At 45.8% G+C, this 20,322-nt stretch overlaps 1 protein-coding gene across 1 annotated transcript in view; it reads left to right on the top strand.

The window, feature by feature from the left end:
- The window catches only part of SPATA4 (spermatogenesis associated 4), a 392,623-nt gene that overhangs the window by 327,312 nt on the left and 44,989 nt on the right, over positions 1-20,322 (top strand). Inside the window, exon 5 of the mRNA XM_069631442.1 lies at positions 15,883-16,002. Coding sequence (XP_069487543.1) covers positions 15,883-16,002 — 120 coding nt within the window. The remainder of the gene's footprint in view (positions 1-15,882; positions 16,003-20,322) is intronic.

Raw genomic sequence — 20,322 nt, 5'->3', positions numbered from 1 at the left:
CGAGACCTCGAGTCTCCATCTCCCATACCCGACACCTGTACCAAAGATATTGCTTGGTGTACCAAAATACAAGAGGCACTCATGGGTAAAATCGCTATGTTACAATCCAAAATTGAGTCAAAGAAAGAAAGCCTCACCTTTGCAAACAATCCCACCTCACCCACTAACACCACAAGCCAGGTCAATAACAACCTATTTGAATTTTCAACCGTCTCTATCAAGGAGGTTGAAGATAAACTCACTCAAACCCTCTAAATGTCAAGGAGACATTTGCCCAGCCTCTATTATCAAAGATGCGGCCAAACAACTTGCCCCGTTCATCACCTCTCTATTCAACTCCTCCTTCACATCCAGTATAGTACCCAACAACCTAAAGGACTCCTGGGTTTTACCTCTCATCAAGAAACCCACTCTAGACCCTAACATACCTACTACAGACCTATTACTACCGTCCCCTTCTTACTAAAAATCCTTGATAGAGCTGTCTACCTGCAGATCCAGGACCACCTCGAGAAAAACAACTTACTAGGACTTAGACAATCAGGCTTCCGACCCAAACACGGTACAGAGACAGCCCTTATCGACCTCAAGACTCAAATGGACAACCTTAAAGACAAAGGCAAACTAGCCCTTCTCCTACTCCTCGACCTCTCTGCCGCATTTGACCTGGTAAATCACGATATTTTATGCCAACACCTAGCCTCAGCAGCAAATTTGTCTGAGAAGGCAAACGCATAGATCCAGTCCTTCCTGAACAACCGATCCATGAGGGTCTTTGCTCCCACGGCAGCCGCTGTCCCGGCCCCTGTCACCTGTGGCGTCCCCCAGGGCTCCTGTGTTTCCCCCACTCTACAATGTCTTTAAGAAACCTCTATTTGACATACTGGACCATTTGGGTGTCATCTACACCAATTACGCAGATGACACCCAAATACTCATCCCACTAACTGGGGATTACTCCACTGACAATTCTGTATTCAACAACATTTACTCCATTATACAAGAATGGATGGCCAAACACGGATTATGCCTCAACGACGACAACACTGAACTTCTTCGCCTAGGATCCCAAGCTAGACTCAACAACCTTAACAAACTATACCAGTCATTCACAATTGACGGCAATAGCATCCCGGTCTCCAACAATGTCAAAACTTTGGAGATTTATCTCGACTCCTCCCTCACTCTGACCAGACAAATCAATGCCATCTCATCCGCCACTGCTTACACATGTAAGCTCATTAATGCAAGTAGACCCTGCCTCTCGACCCCTAACTGTATTACCCTAGCCAGAGCACTTGTACTCTCAAAGTTGACTACTGCAACATGCTATACCTGGGCACTAGCCAAAAGAACATCAACAAACTTCAAGTAATTCAAAACAATGCACTTAGATCAGCTTTGAACCTGCCCAAACACGACCACATATCTAACACTAGACGCTCCACCCAATGGTTTTCCATACCTCAAAGAATCGAATACGAAACACTCTCTCTCACACACAAGTGTCTACACAACCAAGCACCCAGATACCTCTCGGACAACTTCTCAATCCACACTCCATCCCGCCTAACCAGATTGGCCCAAACACAGACCCTAAACATCCCCAGGTTTAAGCTCCAAAAAGCAGGTGGTACAAGCTTCACCGTACTCGCATCTAAACTCTGGAACTCCCTCCCCACCAACCTCAGAGCTGAACCCTCCTTTCACTGCTTCAGACACGGAGCCAAAGCATGGCTTCTTGCCAATGAAAGCTAAATTCATGCTCTAAAAAGTCATCCCGGAGTATCCATGTTCTACTTTCTGTATATATATCTCTGCTGTCTACTCGAATATGCTTATCTGTGAAACCGACTTTACTTGTATCGATTACTGCATTGACTACTTGTACCTTACTGTTCAATTATGTAACATTGTCAAGCACCTGGATGCCCCAGGGCCAGGCGGCGCTATACAAATAATAAACTAAACTAAACTAAATTTGGGCTGACCTCCGCCCCAAGGGTTTTCACCAAACTGATGGCGGTTGTGGCAGCGAGTCTCAAGAAGGGTGGAATTCACATTTGCCCCTACCTAGACAATTGGCTGATCGGGGCCAGTTCCCCAGAACATGCCTTGGATCATCTCAGCTACACCTGCCACTCCCTTCACAGACTGGGCTTCTCCCTCAACTTCAAGAAGTCCCACATGATATCTTCACAAAGACTCCAGTTAATTGGAGCAGTCCTGGATGCATCCCTGGGGAAAAGCCTCATCGCTAGAGGTGAGGGCTCACAACGTTAGGCAGATGTTGACCAAATTCCAGAATGCTCAGCATCTACCGGCCTTTGATTTTCTAAGGTTGCTCTGCCTCATGGCACTCTGCATTTTTCTGGTGCCACAGGCTCACCTGATAATGAGATCTCTCCAGTGGGCTTGCAGGACTCAATGGTCACGATTCTCAGGAAGGATGTCAGACCTCTTACAAATCCCAAGCAGACTCTCACTGGATATTCAGTGGTGGGCCTGTCAGGAGAACATCTTAAAAGGAGAACCTTTTTGGCAACCATGGCTGGAGATAACAGTAGTGATGGACGACTTACTCACGGGGTGGGGAGCCCAGACCAACGATCTGACAGTCAGCGGTATTTGGTCTCCATCGGAGTCCAAACTACATATCAACCTTTTAGCGCTCAGGGCAATCAGACTAGCGCTGAAGGCCTTTCTGCCATCTGTACGGAGTAAGAATATCCTGATAATGATGGACAACACAGTGGCCATGTACTACCTCAACAAGAGAGGAGGTGTAGAGTCACTACCACTGTGCAGAGAGGCAATGCAGCTCTGGTTCTGGGCAATACAAGAAGGAATCTCTGTCGGCAGTTCATCTAGCCAGAGAGAAGAACACAACGGCTGATGCTCTGAGCAGGCAGAGCACAGTCTTCCACGAGTGGGAACTAGCTCAGGAAGTCCTCAAGAGATTTTCATCCTTTGTAGAAATTCCTCAAGTGGATCTGTTCGTGGCCGGTGCCAACAGGAATAGCGAAATGTATTTCTCAAGGGAATTTCTCCCAAGAGGAGCTCTAGGAGACGGGTTCGAAGTGGACTGGGAATTTCCACTCCTATACGCGTTTCCTCCAGTCCCTGTGATTCCTCACGTAATCAGGAGGTTGAGAAAGTTCAGAAAATCCATGATCCTAGTTGCCCCGAAATGGACCGGGAGGACGTGGTACCCGGACCTTCTGGACATATCCATCTGCCCTCCTATAAGTCTTCCACAAAGAGAGGACCTTCTCTCACGAGAGGAGTATCAGATTCTCCATCCGGATATAATAACACCCAGCCTTCACACATGGTTTCTGAGAGGCTTAGATACAAGGATTGGGACCTCCCGGACGAGGTAATGGAGATTTTGCTTTCGGCCAGAAGGCCAGCAACTAAATCTTTGTACCGCTGGTGCTGGAATAAGTTCTGCAGCTGATGTAGAGATAAAAATGTTGACCTTTTTACATGTAATACACCAACGGTGTTATCCTTTTTATTCCATCTGGCAAATCTGGGGCTCCAGATTGGTACCATCAAGGGATATTTGGCGGCGCTTTCTATTTTTAAGCGCACTTCAGAGGAAGTCTCTTAAGATTCCTCTAATAGTACAATTCTTAAAGGGACTGACAAATGTTTTCCCTCCAATCCCGTTTCAAGTCCCACTTTGGGATCTCAACTTAGTGTTAAACCTTTTGATGGGAGCTCCTTTTGAGCCTTTACACTCCTGTCGTTTGAGGCTACTAACTCTAAAAACCATCTTTTTAGTAGTAATTACATCTGCCCGAAGGGTGAGTGAGCAACAGGCTTTATCCTGCAAGCCTCCTTACACTATATTTTATAAAGACAAGGTGGTACTGAAAGCAAAGCCAACTTTTCTCCACAAAATTGTCTGTGAGTTTCATCTCCCTCAGAAGATAACGTTTCCATCTTTTTTATCCTCCACCACATTCTGGGAAGGAAGAGGAAAGGCTTCACAGGCTTGACCCTAGACGTGCACTGAGCTTTTACATCTCCAGAATGACAAGGTTAAGACAGGATGAGCAGTTATTTGTGGGCTATTCAGGTCACAAATTGGGGTTGGCTATTACCAAACAAACTCTATCCAGATAGATAATACTGACAATATTGGAATGCTACAAGCTGGGGGGGAAAGATCCTCCAGAACACCTAAGAGCTCATTCGACCAGGGGCATTGCAACTTCTTCTGCTTTACAGAGGGGAGTTCCAATAAGGGGGATACATGTGCAGCTGCCACATGGTTGTCTGTGCACACCTTCACTAAACATTATAGTTTAGACTCTTCTTTGGGTCAAGATTCTGCATTTGGCAAAGCAGTGTTGCATTCAGTGCATACAAAACCATAAAAAAATTCATTTATTAATTTATTTAATTTATTTATTTATTTTTTACATTTGTAGAGCGCACTGCAGCCCATAGACATCGAGGCGATATTACATGAAGGCGTAAGCAGCAAGATTATGTAAACATAGGAAACATAAGGTACTTAGTTACACAGAGAGGAGCGGAGCATAGTTACAAATGACGTTTGTATGCCTGCAGATATAAAGGCAGGTAGGTTTAGACAAACAGCCTAGTTTTTAAGGCTTTGCGAAGGCTAGGTGAGAGTCAATCCCCCTGAGGAGCGAAGGTAGGGCGTTCCAATGTGAGGCTGCTAGGGCTGAGAAGCTCGAACCGCCCGCACGTACTCTACAAGTCTTGGGGGTAGAAATCAGGTTGGTGTAGGCAGATCTGGTGGGCCTGGCCGAGGCGGGTCGTGAAATTCTCTGGGCAAGGTAGGGGGGAGCAAGGTCATGGAGACATTTATGGGTGAGGGAGAGGATTTTAAAGATGATCCTCTGCCTAATGGGCAGCCAGTGGACCTGCCTCCTAAGGTCAGAAATGTGGTCTTTCCTGGAAAAACCTGTAGCAGCCCTGAGGGCGTTGTTCTGGGCAAGCTGGAGTTTAGCGATATTTTTACCGGAGGTCCCACCAAGGAGTGCGTTGCAGTAGTCCAACCTGGATCCTATGATGGCCCTAGCAATAGTTATGCCATTTTGTGACGATAGGAAGGGTCTTGCTGCGTAGATGAGTTTGGAGTAGTATGCCGATGAGGAGGCTATGGCATTAACATGCCTGTCCATGGTGAGATTAGAGTCGAGGTAGACTCCTAGAGTCTTGACTGTTTGGGATACCGCAATCGGTATGTTGTCGATGGTAAAAGAGGTGTATTGTTTGTCAAGGTTGGCTAGAATGGTTGGTGACCCAATAAGTAAAAGCTCGGTCTTCTCGCTATTAAGACAAAGCCAATTGTCTGCCATCCAGGCTTGGATGGTGGCGTAGATGGAGTTGAGGGTGTTCTTGTCCAGCTCATAGTCACCTGTAAGCGGGATGAGCACTTGGGTGTCATCCGCATAATATGTGTATGAGATGCCCATAGAATCAAGGAGATTGAAGAGAGGACGTGTGAACAGGTTGTAGAGGGTGGGTGCTATGCAGGAGCCCTGGGGCACCCCACATTTGATGTGGCTAGGAGATGCGCATGCTGAGTCCGAGAAGACTTTCATGGCCCTTTCCTGTAGGAATGAGGTGATCCATGCGCATGCTTTTGAGGAGAAGTTGGCTGCTATAGAGAGATAGTGGCAGAGTGTGTTGTGATCAACGAGGTCGAATGCTGCTGATAGATCGAGGAGGAGCAGGAGTGCTGGTTTGCCTGCGTCACGAATGTCATCCATTTGATTTTTCAGGTCAAGTAGGGCTGTTTCCGTCCCGTGACGAGGTCTGAAACCAGACTGCCAAAGGCCGAGAAGGCGGTGCTCTTCGAGGAATTTTTGGACTTGATGGTAGGCCGCTTTGTCCAGAATTTTCAATAGAAAGGGGACAGTAGTGATGGGTCTGTAGTTCCCTGGTACTGATGGGTCAAGTGAGGGCTTTTTGAGGAGCGGACGGACCCAGGCTTCCTTAAGATCAGTTGGAACATGGCCAGACTGAAAGGATGCATTTATGAAGGCTGTGAGGAAGGGGGCAAGGGTAGGACCGCAGTCTTTGACTAGCTGTGCAGGGCATACGTCACCTTTACAGTTAGATGGTTTGATGGTTTTTAAGAGCGTGATGACCTCAGATTCAGTGATGTCTTTGAAGTCGAAAGGCGGACAGGAGTGGGCTTTGGTCTCTTTGTTGGTGTTAGTATTCTGGTTGGCGATTAGGAGGGTCATAGCTTTTTGGTGTGCCTGAATTTTAGTTTGCAGGGTATTTAGTTTATTAAACATGGCGGCTTGGATGTCATTACACCATTTTTCATCTTTCTGGATGGTGGATGGTGGGGTGGACGGAGTTTCAAGTTCCCTGAAGATGGTGAAGATTTCTTTGGTACTAGATTTGGCGTTGGCAATCCTATTGTTGAAGGAGTTAGCTTTAGCGAAGATAATAGCTGTTTTGTAGTCCTTAGAGATAGTCTTAAAGGTGGATTTGGTAGCGTCGTTTGGTTTATTTCTCCAGGCTGAGAGGGCAGCTCGCTTCTTGGAACGAAGCTGAAGAAGCTCTTGGGAGAACCATGCGTTGGTATGCTTGGCTTTCTTAGATTTTCTGAGAGTGAGAGGGGCGACGGCATCAACCGCATTGGTGATTGTCAGTTTGGAAGCGTTGGCAAGGGTGTCAGGGTCAGTTGAAAAGGGGGCTTGGAGAGCCGGTACCTCAAGGAAGGGCTTGATCCTTTCTACAGTTAGTAAGCGGGAGCTTCTTGCGAGAGCTGCGGGAAGTGGGATGGTGGGTTTGGGGGGCCCTTTAGATGTGTCCAGGTCAAATTGGGTGTGGTGGTGGTCTGTCCACGGGACAGGAGAGTTTCCAGTGATTAGCACTGGGCAGTTGTGGTGGCCAACCCATTCCAGAGAGCGCCCTTTGAGGTGGGTAGGATTCGAGATCGTTTGTGAAAATCCGAGAGTGGCGAGGGCTTTATTTAGGGCAGCCGCGTGGGCGTCATTAGGGTCGTTGAGGCCTAGGTTAAGGTCACCTGTGAGAAGGACTTTGGAATTTTTCTTTAGGTTCGCTGAGAGTGCTTGGATGAGGGATTCCTGGAATTCGGCAATGGGACCCGGAGGTCGATAAACAATATGAAGGGTCAAGGTGAGGTTGGGGGAAAGATAGATTCCAAGGGGAAGGTAGTCACAGCTGCCAAGTTCCCCTTCGATCCTCCTAATGGTGAGGTTGTCTTTGGCGATGAGGGCTACTCCCCCACCTCTGAGAAGGTATCGGTCTTGGCTGTAAATGGTGTATCCGTCTGGGATGGCCAGGGAGAGGGCAGGCCCTGATGAGTCATTCAGCCAGGTTTCAGTGATAATAAGGAGGTCAGTGTTGTTTTTGAGAATTAAGTCATGAATGTCTAGAGCATGTGCAGGAACTTAGCGGGCATTTATTAGGGCACACTTAAGGGTGGAGGTCGGATGGGCCGTGGCTGAGATGGCCATGGGGTCATGCGTAGGCAGGATAGTTGTGTCAGGGGCATCAGGCACAGGTGTGTTCAATACAGTGGGGGCAGCAGGTCCAATAGGCAGATTGGGTGCAATGGGGGCAACAGGCACAGCAGGCAAGTTCAATACAGTGGGTGCAGCAGACCCAGCAGGCAAGTTCAATACAGTGGGTGCAGCAGATCCAGCAGGCAAGTTCAATACAGTGGGGGCAGCAGACCCAGCAGGCAAGTTCAATACAGTGGGGGCAGCAGACCCAGCAGGCAAGTTCAATACAGTGGGGGCAGCAGGTCCAATAGGCAGATTGGGTGCAATGGGGGCAACAGGCACAGCGGGCCAGTGTGCAACATTAGGTGCTCGTGTGGAAGGTAATGGGTGGTTAGATTCACAGCAAGCAGTGCCAGTGAGGCAGAGGGTGGTATTGGCCGGAGAGGTATCACACCAGCACCTACTGCCGAGGCGCTTATTGCGAGAGTTTATACTTGGAGTGTGAGTACGTTGGGATATTATAGTACGTGTGTTAAGCCGTGCATTTCGAGCAGAGCAAGGTGGGGTGTTGAGGAATGTGGATTGGTAGCAGCTGGATGGCTTACCTTGATGATGGAGTCTGGGAGCTCTGCCCCGCGCCGTCGAGCAGCGGAGAGCTGCAGAGAGAGGCAAAGGCCTTTTCCATAGGCCTTTGCCAAGTGGCGGCTTTGCCTGACGGCGGGCCTCCTCTCCCTTTAAAGCGGGAGAGGAGGGGCTGCAGGCCGCGGCGCGCGAGTCAGCTGACTCCGCTCCTGCTTTGTTGTGCTCCGTTTCCATGGAGCCCAGACACGGCTCCTGAGGGATGCTGATTGCGGCAGAGGCCGCGTGAGTGATGATGGCGGCGAGGACCGGGCTGGTTCCTACTGTTGGGGGCAGGTTGCTCTTCAGTAGTCCTGGATGCGTAGCTCGCAGCGGAGCTGCAGAGAGAGGCAAAGGCCTTTTCCATAGGCCTTTGCCAAGTGGCGGCTTTATCAAACTAAATTCTACTCCCTCCTCCAAATTACTTAAACTGCTTTGGGAGTGTATCAAAGATAAAGAATACGGTGGAGGGCACAATACCTTCGAAGAACAAGTTACTTACACCTGGTTTCAAGTTGAGGTTCCTCCCACGTATTCCTTATCACCCCTTCCAACCTACCCGCTGTAGAATTTCCCTTGCAGTTGCAGTCTAGGCTCTCTCAGGAGGAGTAACTTCGGACACAAGATAAATGCTTCACTTGTAAAAACGGAACTGAGGCCAACGGGCGCTGCACATGCTACATATACCTGCGGTGACGTCGACATCGAGACAGAGGCCTCCGAGGGACATCGAGTCGACAGGCATCGACGCACACCTCCCCCTGCTGAATACATTTTCGGAAGCAGCAAAGCTGGATATTGGAAATATCAAAGATAAGGAATACGTGGGAGGTACATTCAGTCGAAAGGACGTTACCAGGGGTAAGTAACTTGTTCTTCTGCAAGTTGCTTGACTTCTTAAGAAGTATAGACTGCCACAATGGTGAAGGAATTGCCTGTCTCACATACTCATACCTGCAAGGGTGAATAAAATCTACAGATTTGATGTCTGTAGACATGATCAAACGGAGGGCCGATATCTCCTCAAAAAGAGCAAACATGCATGATCTGTGTAGAGTCTGGCCCTCATTCCTCAAACAGATCATTTAGGATCACGCTTGGCACTTCTGGAAAGATTGGTTCTGTTAACCTGGGTGGGTAGACCCTTCTATCCTTCTGCCTCTCCGATTCCCTGCCCTGATTTACCCTCAATGCTCCTACTAGTGGCATTCTGTAAATTAGTCTGCTCCATCACTTGCGTATCTACTAGTGAGTTAAACTGCCATTCTATGCGTGGTGATATGCGATTTCTATGAGCAAGACGATCCAATGATTCCTCCCTCACTATCTTTTCAGGATCAACTGTCATGCACACTTTCACCAGTTTGTTAACCAAATGTCTAACCTCCGATTCTAGCAAAGCGTGGGCCTTTGCCCTTAGATCTAGTTCTTCTCCTACAACAGGCTGTATCAGGGGATCTTGTACAGCACACTGTATCTCACAATAGCGGTTGGACTGTTTCCTGTTCCAGCTCCCCCCCCCAGTCGGAGTTTCATGTCCCAAGGATTTTCCCAGCTGTGCGTTAGTATCAATTTCCTTTGGACACGCTTCCTTCCCAGCATACACCTTTTCCCCCCATTCTTAGCTGCCTCTCACTGCTCCCCTCCCTAGAGCGCAGCCTCTGTGGCAGCAATGAGTAATTAAATGTGCAGTAGGTTTGCTTTACTAACTCATCCTTATTCGTGTTCTTCCTTTTGCCTCTTCCACCCATTTGATTTTGTTTCAGGGCATCAGTCAGTCTCTTGTTGCCTTCTTCATATTCGGGGCATACCAGCGTTAAATCAATAGGGTCCAAAACTTCTTTTTGAGGTCCATCAGTCATCCCCCAGTTACTCGCATCCTCACCCTTAACGTCCATCCCCTCACTCCCTGCCCATACCTTCACCCTTCTCCTCGCCCATTCCCCCAAAGAATTGCCTTCAGAGAAATGGTCCTGTAAGTCCTGAAATGCCACCTCATGCAGGTATTTGCGAGACGCGTTCTTCGAAGCCTTTAACTCCGAGACCATTTTTCTTTTTGTTTTGTATTTTTTTATGCCTTTATTACGAAAGGCCTCTGTCCTTCATCTCTAGTGCCCAATGGAATCTCTCTTAAAGGAGAAGTAAACTCCTCCTCAATACCAGACGTCAAATCATTCCCTGTCTCACAACCTTTTCAGAGAAGGTTCATCAACCCAGCACACGAGTGAACTGCTTCGACAACGTTGTCTAGGCCCTCCTTGAGAGCAGTGTTTTGGGTTATGCATTTCGTGTCTAAAGAGAGGCTCAGATCTTTCAAGTAGCCTGTATGCAATTGTAATTCCTGCATCAAGGAATATTTCAAGCAAAGAATTGTCTCCAATAGCGGGTTTGTATCATTAGTCTTTGCAACGGGTGGTACTGTTGTTGCTGTAGTGTCCCTAATTCCCTCTTCCACTACCCCCTCCTCCCTCAAGTGTTGGGACAGGGCCAACATAGTAATTTCGCCACTTAGGAAGATTGGAGGAGTATCAATGAAAGAGCGGTCAAATTGCTCCCCCTTAGTTGTAACATTTGTAACTGGCATCACTGAAGCAATTGTTATATCCTCCAAAGCATTCAACTCCATATCTTCAACATATAGAGATTGCGAGTGGTCCTGTACATCCTCAGTCTGAAATACCACATCTGCCACTTTGGGGCTAATGGCTATTTCACAACCCCTCTCCTCATGCTCTTTTTGAGGAGAGGGTGGCAGCGGCCTAGCCATAGCCCTAGATAAGCTAGCCGTATTTTCTTTCTTCATTTTGAGCATGTGCTATTTGGCACACTGCCACCCCCCTCCCCCCAACAATGGCAGTAGCCATAGTATTCCTGTTAGTACTAGCCACTCTTACGGCACAAGCAGAGCCACAGATCAATATGCAGGCATTTAACTGAATGAAAAATAAAGACTTCACTCCCAGCCAAACGGCCGCTTATTCAAGAGAGACTCACACCAAAATGTATTAACTCGGAAGGGCTAGGCTAAGCTGTGGCGTGACTGATTACAGTAGCAGGTCCCGGTGTATTAGCTTTTCAGTAGATGATCACATCTGAATGGCCGGTTAGTCACTAGTACGAAGGGCGCCCCTCTCCCAGCTATCAGCTAACAGCTAACAGCACTCTCACAGCACTCTGCCAATGCGCGCGCCAAAATTCGCATGGCATCCCACTGGTTCACTGGGGGTGGGGCTATTCAGCAGAAACAGCGAAAATAGCGAGATCTGTAAGTAAGTTGTTTAGCCTAGAAGACTCAATTGGAGCATATATAGTCCTTGCCGAGTGTATATATAGTGCATCAAAGTCTAACAGAGCCTATCAGGGCTTTTGTGCTTCTTATGCTGCGTACCTCCCACAGGATCAGTGTGTCCTATAATTCTGCCAATATCACTCTTCCAGCACCCCCGCCATTGCACACGCCAAAATGCGTGCGGCCTCCCACTTTATAGGAGGTGGTTCACTGGGGGCGGGGCTAATCAGAGGAAACAGCAAAAATAGCGAGATCTCCTGCAGGATCAATGCGTCCTCCAACCCAGCCAACAGCACTCTCCCAGCACTTCTGCCAATGCGCGCGCCATTCTATTTATTTTCTTTCTAAGTTGGCCTAGCGAATGTAAATGGATCCTTACCCAGGTGTTAGTATGTATGACAATCAACATTGTTGAATCGTTATTAGGATTACCCTACCTTCTTAATTTTTCCTATAGCCTGGTCCTATCGACCAAGTTGAAGGTTGCAAAAAATGAACAAATAAGATATACCATTTTCCTTCATTTTACTGTATATTTTAAAAAGGCAATTTAAGGCCATACAGTTGACAGCTATGTTTTTTTCTAACGCCTATTTGTTCTAACAGAATAATGCCCTTATTAAGGGATCAATCTTCCAAGCACTTTAAAATGTATTTAGCAAATATCTTACCTCATGCAACCAACAATACTATCGAATGATAGTTTACTGGGTCTACTTATCTTTTTTATAGAATGGTAGAATGATGCTGCTGGTCCAGCTATGCCAGACCTTCTCCCATTTTGGACAAACTTCACATAGCGGGAACAATAATCTAGCACACAGCTCTAAATTGTGTTGTAACAGAAAGTTTGAAATGTGCCCTAGAATGGTTCAGAGCTAACAATGTATTTTCAAGATGATTAGAGCACTAATAAATCAAATTGTCCTTTGTCAGAAAATGTACACATTTGATTTTCATGAATACTATAGAAGGTGGACATGTGTTGGACATATGTTTATATTCAAGATTACTTTGATAGGAATGAGTGGAAGAATGCGAATGCCTCAATATTATCCCTTTCAGGTTCTTTTTCTTTCTATGTAATTTATTTTAGTGCACAGTCATCTAATATCTTATATGTACTTAGCGAACTATCCTCATTTTTGGGTCTTTCTTTATAGTCCTGTCTTGCATAGAACTAGACTTTAAATCCCTATTATAGGTGATCATGCCCACTTTATAAAGTAGAGGGTTATGATCAAATTCGTTCATCCACAAAAATTCTATTTTGCAGAAACCTTTAATATATACTATGGCATTATTTAAAATTAATGAATAACTATTTGCAATAAAAAATGAATAACTAGCTGAAATGTTCTGTAACTCAAGGCACCTTCTCCCCAGCCCTCAAGACAAAACAAATCCTCCTGCTTCTCAAGAAACCAACACTTGACCCATATGGCCTCAGCAACTACTGCCACATCACCCATCTTCCCTTCTCAACAGCAGCAGTTGCCATAGTAGACCACCGGACACTCTGACAATATACATCGTCACATGGGGATCAGCGAGATCGTCCTCAGCTGGTTAAAATCCTACCTTACTAATCGCAAACAGTTCGTACAAATCAATTCCTAGAGATCACCAATTCTACCCATCACCTGTGGAGTCCCGCAAGGATCCATCCTGTCTCCCTTGATCTTCAATCTTTATATGGAACTGCTCTGAACCCTCCTCGCTCCACATCCACCAATACGCAGATGACACGCAGACCTACCTCAAGATATCCTCCATTAAAGACATCCACAGTCTCAAGGCCTGCCTGACACTGATCCAGTGATGGATGTCCAGTGCTTACCTGAAGCTCAACTCCTCCAAGTCTGAATTTCTACTGCTGACCAACCACCATAAACACCCTGACATGCAGACCTGGCTCTCTGCTATGAACCTCGAGGGCTTCACACCCCAGCTGGTGCCAAGTCCCTTGGGTTCGACATTGACAGACGCCTCACCTTCAAACAGCACATAGTAATAAAAACACACTCGGCTTGGTCCAACTTCCTCTCCTGCGGAAAATCAAGCCCTTCATCTGAGAAAACTACTTCAGATCCACGCTCCATGGTCCTCTCCCACCTGGAGGTATCAGGTATTAATATCCCCAACAAAAATATCGCTGAAAATATGACAGTTTGGTTCGGCATAGGCAATATTTTTATTGGGGATATTATGTGGGAGCGGGGGTTGTGGGGGTTTCCCCCATACATTAAAAAATGATGCGGGGGTTGCGGGGGTGTCCCCCGCAGGGTCCATTGTGAATTTCGCCGCTAAAATATGGCGATATTTTTGCGGCCGAATTATCACATGGAACCCACCTGGATGGTGACAATGCCCTTTCGGAAGGCCATTCTGACGACTAGAACTCTGCAAATTCAACCCCATCCCCCGACTCTCATCGAACTGCACTGGCTCCCGCTGCAAGCCTGTATCTTCTTCAAATGCTGTTGCATCATCTATAAGGCTGTCACCCTGAAGTCTCCAAGCTATCTCACGATTAAGTTGTGCAGAGTAGTGTGTTAGTAAATTCTTCTTTGAAGAATCTATTTGGGCCTGGGGTGTCTGTAGAGGAAGTGGGTGGTACAGGTTTAGTGGCTGAGAGTGAGTATTCAGGACAGAATATCTGAAATTAGGTATTGTTGGAGCCATGGAAGATTGTCATCAGGCAGGTGGATTTGTGAGTGATAGTGATGGTGTTTTCTCTATAGTGTGTTTATCCATCCATGTTGACTTTGTCAAATGTGGATGGGGGTCTGAGTGTTTGTCATGTGTGAAGAGGTATGATATGTCTGCTGCATGTTTTTGAGCTACCCGTGCAGTGATGAGCATGCAGGAGAACGCCTAGGTGGTGGTTGGTGGAGTGAAACTGACATGTTGTGACGAGGAATGCATAGGAGATGGTGGGTGCATGTTTTCGTTACATATTTCTGCTGCATTCAGGGTGTGTAAACGGAAACTCATGGAATCTGCTGATTAGAATAGTCAGAAAAACAAGTAGAATAAGCAATTCATTTCAGGAATGCCTACCTTGTTCATCATGCAGTTTAATTCTCATTTGGCAAGTAAAAAAACAAGAGAAATGCAACATAATAATGTTGGCTCACCTGAATAACCAAAGTGTAGAATCGCCTCCCAAAAGAAATACTGTATTGTGGAATCTCCTGCAGTACTCCATATGCTAGCTGAAATATATCCACTAGCATTCAAGATCATTTTCAATTTAAATAAACGTAAGGAATAATACTTGGGAAGAAAAAGAACTGCTATTGGGTCAAGTAAGAGTAGTTTTTGGTGGCTGCCGTGTTCTCAATGGAATGGAAGTTGTGTGCCTCTTAGGTGACTATACGTGTCCTGAATGGCAAGTCGCTGGGTGTATAAGAACTGGTCCGGACCATTTGGAACATGGCAGCCACCAAAAACTACTCTTATTTGACCTAATAGCAGAGTGATGGCTTGGGACAGTTTGAGGAGGACGTTAGCAGTGATAATTCGAGGTACAAGTCTGACCCAACAGAGTTCTGCCCTGATGAAGGACCACATGGGTCCGAAATGCACTGGCCTATAGGCATCTCCTAACTGTTTAGGCATATTAAAATGATGAGACACACTATTATCTTTCATGAGTGATTTTTAGACCTAATTCAAGACTAACCGAATACATGACTACTTAACCACCAGTGGTCCTTAGGGTGTGCAGCCCTCACCGATGGCTATTCAGCCTTGGTCCTTTTCCCTTCATTCTATGTTGTGTCCGATGCAGAGACAATGTTTAGAGGATTTGCACCCCACTTACATTTTTCTATGCGTTGATATCACAAAGTACTAGAGCTGCATACCATAGCTTTGCCCATTCACACGCTACACATTATTATTGTGTCTTACCTGGTGGTTGATCTTTTCATAGAAGCTAACTCATCAAACTTTTTTTGAATTCACGCCTCTACATTTCGTTACATAGAGGGCTTCCATTTGTGTATCACCGTTATTTTATGCACACCTACAAGTTTCTTAATATGCAATTTTATGTCTAGCTAACTCCTATTCTGGAACATTATTGAAAAGTATCAACTTAATGTCAGTAATGAAATAAACCCCATTGTGAAATGTTAAGAAAACTATCATGTGTGAGCATTTTTCCTCCATTTCTCCATGCTTCCAACACTTGTCTAAAGTTAGAATATGCAGTTTCTTCGTCTAGCTAAACACTGCTAAAATGTGGACAATATCTTAGGCCATGTAAATAGGTGTATTTCAAATAGCAGTACAAATTGAAGAACATTTGCTCTTATCAATGGTAATGCACGGTTCAACGTAACAAGTGCAAGGGTTTCCTTTACAGTACCAATAGTTTATTAAGGTTAACTTCCCCTTTTAAAAATCTTTGACCGTACCTGCACGTTTGCAATGAGGAATGCACATAGTCAGTATTTGCTCTCAATCTGAATACATATCCATTGTCTTTTTAAGAACGGTTCAATCTGAAACCAACATTGGGGGAACTTGCTGTTCGCTTACCACCACCTCCAGTCCCAATTGAGGATAAGAAGATTTTGCAATACACAAAGTCGTTATCAGAAGATCTGTCAGGTATGTATGGCCCCTGTTTTGGTAAACTAAGGATTATGTTATTGAAAATGTGTGTTTTAAATTTACCATAAACTATTGAGAGTGATGAGCTCTTAGGAATTAGAGTGATTTATTAATGCATGTCAACCCTACATAGTGTGTCAATATTATTCAACTATATCAATTGAGCCAAAAACTACTAGTTCATTTTCTTTTCCATTTGGATTTAATGTTTGAAAAAACATTTAGCTTCTTAACACAATTCTAATTCCATAGTTCACATTCCATGGAGCAGCATGGGGCTTACTCTTCCTTATGACTTAAAACAATTTGCAATGCAAGCCATAGCGCTGCTAATTAGTTTCAAGTTATTTAGCATTGGTGGCAATTAGAGTCCACACTTCGCAGAACATGTAGCTCACATTGTCACACCATCCTCCTTCGCCCAACAATGCTTCTACAGTGATTTATTTTTGCTTCAAAAACAATCACAAATATTATATTGTATGGCTATAAATACATGTGGGGTGAATGTCTAATGTTGGGAAAGACACTGTCACTTGTCAGCATCCCCGCTGGAAGGCTGCCAGGGGTGGGGAAGAGTCAGCCATAGCAGGCTCACCTCTTAATGAAAGTTATGGTTGCTACACCCTAAACCAAAGTCCTCTTGTACGGACCAGAACAAATCTCAGTCTAGGAGAGAGGGCATTGGTATGCAAATGTTTTTTGCTGAGCCCTCCTTGTGTAAAAAAATATTGTTGGTGTGTAGTGAATTCCCCATAAGACTGTTTTTGCCTGCTTTACTGTCTTCAATATGATGCGAGTATATTGTTCTAGAGTTATATATTATTTTGCCAATAAACCGGGATGGGTGGGGGTTCTTACTGGGCAAGGTAATGCCTGGGCCAGACAGAAGCCCGAGCAAAGCAAGGGCTTTAACGTAAGCCTGGGCCTTACCTGCCCTGGTAAAGTCCCCCGCCCCCGAGGGGTTTATGGCTATTAGCATCCTCGCATGTTTACTGGGATATGGAAATTGGAGTTGGTGGGTGGCGGTGGGGGGGTGGGTGAAAGGGAGCGCAATGCCGAGGGCACACTTACCTTAATTCCCAGCAGAAAGATGGTGGCCTCCCACTTCCGAGGAGGCTCGAAGTGGGGGCCTGAGTTAAAGACCTCGTTCTGGGCCTCCTGGTTGGCAGGGAGGCTGTCCCCCTCCTCCCCCCCCACCAGGTGGTAATCATAAATATGGCAGCTCTTTCTCTTTCCCAGGGCAGGCACGAATGTCTAGCAGAAGAATTAGTTCATCAACAAGGAATAGTATGAAAGAGATGGGCCCTCCCTCTTAAGCTGCCCACCCTATTCCCAATAGGTCTTTCAAATACATTTGTGCAATGTAGTTTTATATATTTTGGGCATTTGTATAGCGCGCCAAGCCCAGAGGCATCTAGGCGCTTACAACTGAAGCTGATCGGTTGCAGTGATAACTAACATTGATACATTCGTTTCATAGGTAAAGGACCTTTCATTACAAAGATAACATTAGAAGAGTACATTCTTGACTTTAGACATCTTTCGAAAGCATTACAATTGGTAGACATATTTGCTTCGGCAGGTAGGTTGCCGTGGGAGCTTGCACAGATGGTGCTTACTTAGGTACAGGAGAGAAGTTACATTGATGACATCATTAGAGTAATTAGAACAGGTGCAGGCAGGCTAGGACCAAGTTTGACCAGGGGCAGGTGGTAAGATCACAGAGGGGTATGTGAGAGGACTAGGTGCTGCCAAGTGTCTTGGTAGAAAAGCCACGTTTTGAGGTTTTTGCGGAAGGACCAGAATGATGGGTCTGATCTCAGGGCCAAAGGCATGCAATTCCAATGTTTGGCAGAGATCACTGGGAAGCTACAACCACCAGCTTTTTGCCTTCTAAATCTTGGGGTAACGGGGTGGCAAGAATAGGCTGACTGGGTAGGCCTGTTGGACTGTGCTTTGGAGATTTGTCTAGCTAGATAAATTGGGGCATTATTGGAAAGACATTTATGAGTTAGTGATAGGATTTAGAATTTGATGCACTCCTGTACAGGCAGCCAGTGTATTATGAAATTTTGTTTTATTGGCTTTCAAGGGTACATGAGTAAGGCATTCCAGAACATAAAAAATATAGCATGTCGACAGTCATGCATTATGGCATATCATAACCTTTAATTTAACATTCCCTCAACTATTCCCACCCCCACCCACACAACTCCCACCCACGAGTCTTGCCTGCTACACTACTATACTGTAGACGCTCCACATATCAAACAGTTAGACGCACCACGCATGCACATCAGGGTCAATTCCCCTCTGTATAATCTACCACTTCCTTCGTGAACAAGGTTTGTAGCAAGAATTCCCATTCTTTGATTCCTCTCGAGTCCCTTTCTTGGTCCCTCCACGCTGTTCTTTTCCATACCATTGTTTCTGCCTCCCACCCCACCTGTACAGATCCTTCCACCATTCCTCTACCCGTGGGCCCTTGGGCATCTTCCATGCCATAGCAATCCTTCGTTTGGCCAGAATACATGCCAGATCTTTTAACTTTGTAACCTGTTTCCGGGCTTTGGGACGCAGAAATCGGCCCAACAGGCAAGCCCCTGGGGAAAGCGCATCCAATTCCACCCCCCTTTTTTGTAGTCTAGTCGTCACCTCCCGCCAGTATAACCTCGCTACTGGGCATGGCCAGAACATATGTAGCATCCCTGCATCTATCGCCTTACATCTTGGACAGCCCTGCAACGCTGCGCCCAGAAACTGCGAAATCCGCTGAGGCGTCACATATGACCTATGCGTCACTAACAGTTGTATAAGCTGCAATTGCGCATCTCATGACACTTTCTTGTGGTAACCCAGTATCCATCCCCATTGTGCATCAGTGAAGGCTGCTCCCAAATCCTCTTCTCATTTGCTCTGTACGACCAGAGGGGAGGCGGGCACATTAGACAGTAGAAGATCATATATTCGCGATATAGCATGCCCTCCCTCTGCAACATCAAATAGGACATCCACTATCTAGTGTTTCTCCATTAACTTGCTGCATGCGGGCCATCGACATGTGATCTCCCTCTTGATAGTGCTATGCAACATATATAGGTCTGGGTGGATGCCAGCCTGCCGATCAGTACTGAGAAGTGTATGTAGACAGTATCCTATAATAAATCTCCTATGGTGGCCACCCTGCAGGATTCCCAGTGCACACGTACACCTATCCTTGCTTGAGACGGGAATTTGTATTTTATTTGTGGTTTATAAAGTGCCTTAATCCAAAGCGCTGAACATTTTAAAACACAATACAGTACAATAAAAATGGGTAGACAATTAAATGATCAAATCCAGATAACATTCATTCAGGGATGTTGAAGAGGATGCATTTTCAGGGAAGCACGAAACGGGGAGTAGGAAGTAATAGACCTAAGTGAGAGAGGAAGGGCATTCCAATTAAGGGGAGCAAGACGCTGAAAGGATCGAAAGTGAGACTGGGCACATGGAGGGCGGGGGATCACAAGTCTGAAAAGAGAGGAAGACCGGAGAGAACGGGTCAGGGTATAGAAAGATACAAGCAAAGCAAGGTAGTTAGGGGCAAGTCCATATAGGGATTTAACGATGAGGCAAAGAAAGTGAAATTTAATTTGGGAATAGAAAGGGAGCCAGCCAAGTGTAGTAAGAGAGGAAGAAATAGAGTCACCATAGGGAAGAAGACAAAGTAAACAAATAGAGGAGTTAAAGACTGAATTTAGTGGAGCCAGATGAGAACTTGGAAGCCCAAAGAGAGTAGTGGAACAGTAAAAGAGTTAGAAAAAAATCAGTGAAGATATAAGAGTTTAGATGCCTTGAAAGTGAGGAAGGGGCAAGCCTTACAAATATTATGAAGGTGGAAACGACATGAACGGGAAGTGAGGGAAATATGATGAGAGAAGGAAAGTTTAGAATCAAAGTGGAGGCCAAGATTACGAGCAGTAGTGGGGATTGGAAGATTAGAAAGAGGGAAGGATATGAACGGGGGTGAAGGATGGGGAGGAAGAGTGTTAGCCGGGAAGAACAGAACCTCTGTCTTCCTTGCATTAAGAGTCAGAAAGTGAGAAGACATCCATAATGTAAGGGCAGTGAGACAAGCTGTGACGGTGTAGTGAATTTCAGGAGAAAACGAAGAGAAAGACAGAAAAAGCAGAGTATCGTTTGCATAGAAGTGATGGGAAAGACCAAAGGAAGAGATGATAGCTGAGAGTTGTGAAGTATATAATGAAAAGAGGAAAGCGCCTAGGACTGACCCTTGAGGAACCCCATGATCAATAGGAAATGATGAGGAGG

The sequence above is a fragment of the Ambystoma mexicanum genome, chromosome 6q (assembly GCF_040938575.1).
Source record: "Ambystoma mexicanum isolate Mex_15411 chromosome 6q, UKY_AmexF1_1, whole genome shotgun sequence".
NCBI lineage: Eukaryota > Metazoa > Chordata > Amphibia > Caudata > Ambystomatidae > Ambystoma > Ambystoma mexicanum.
This window is presented reverse-complemented; position numbering and strand designations above follow the sequence as displayed.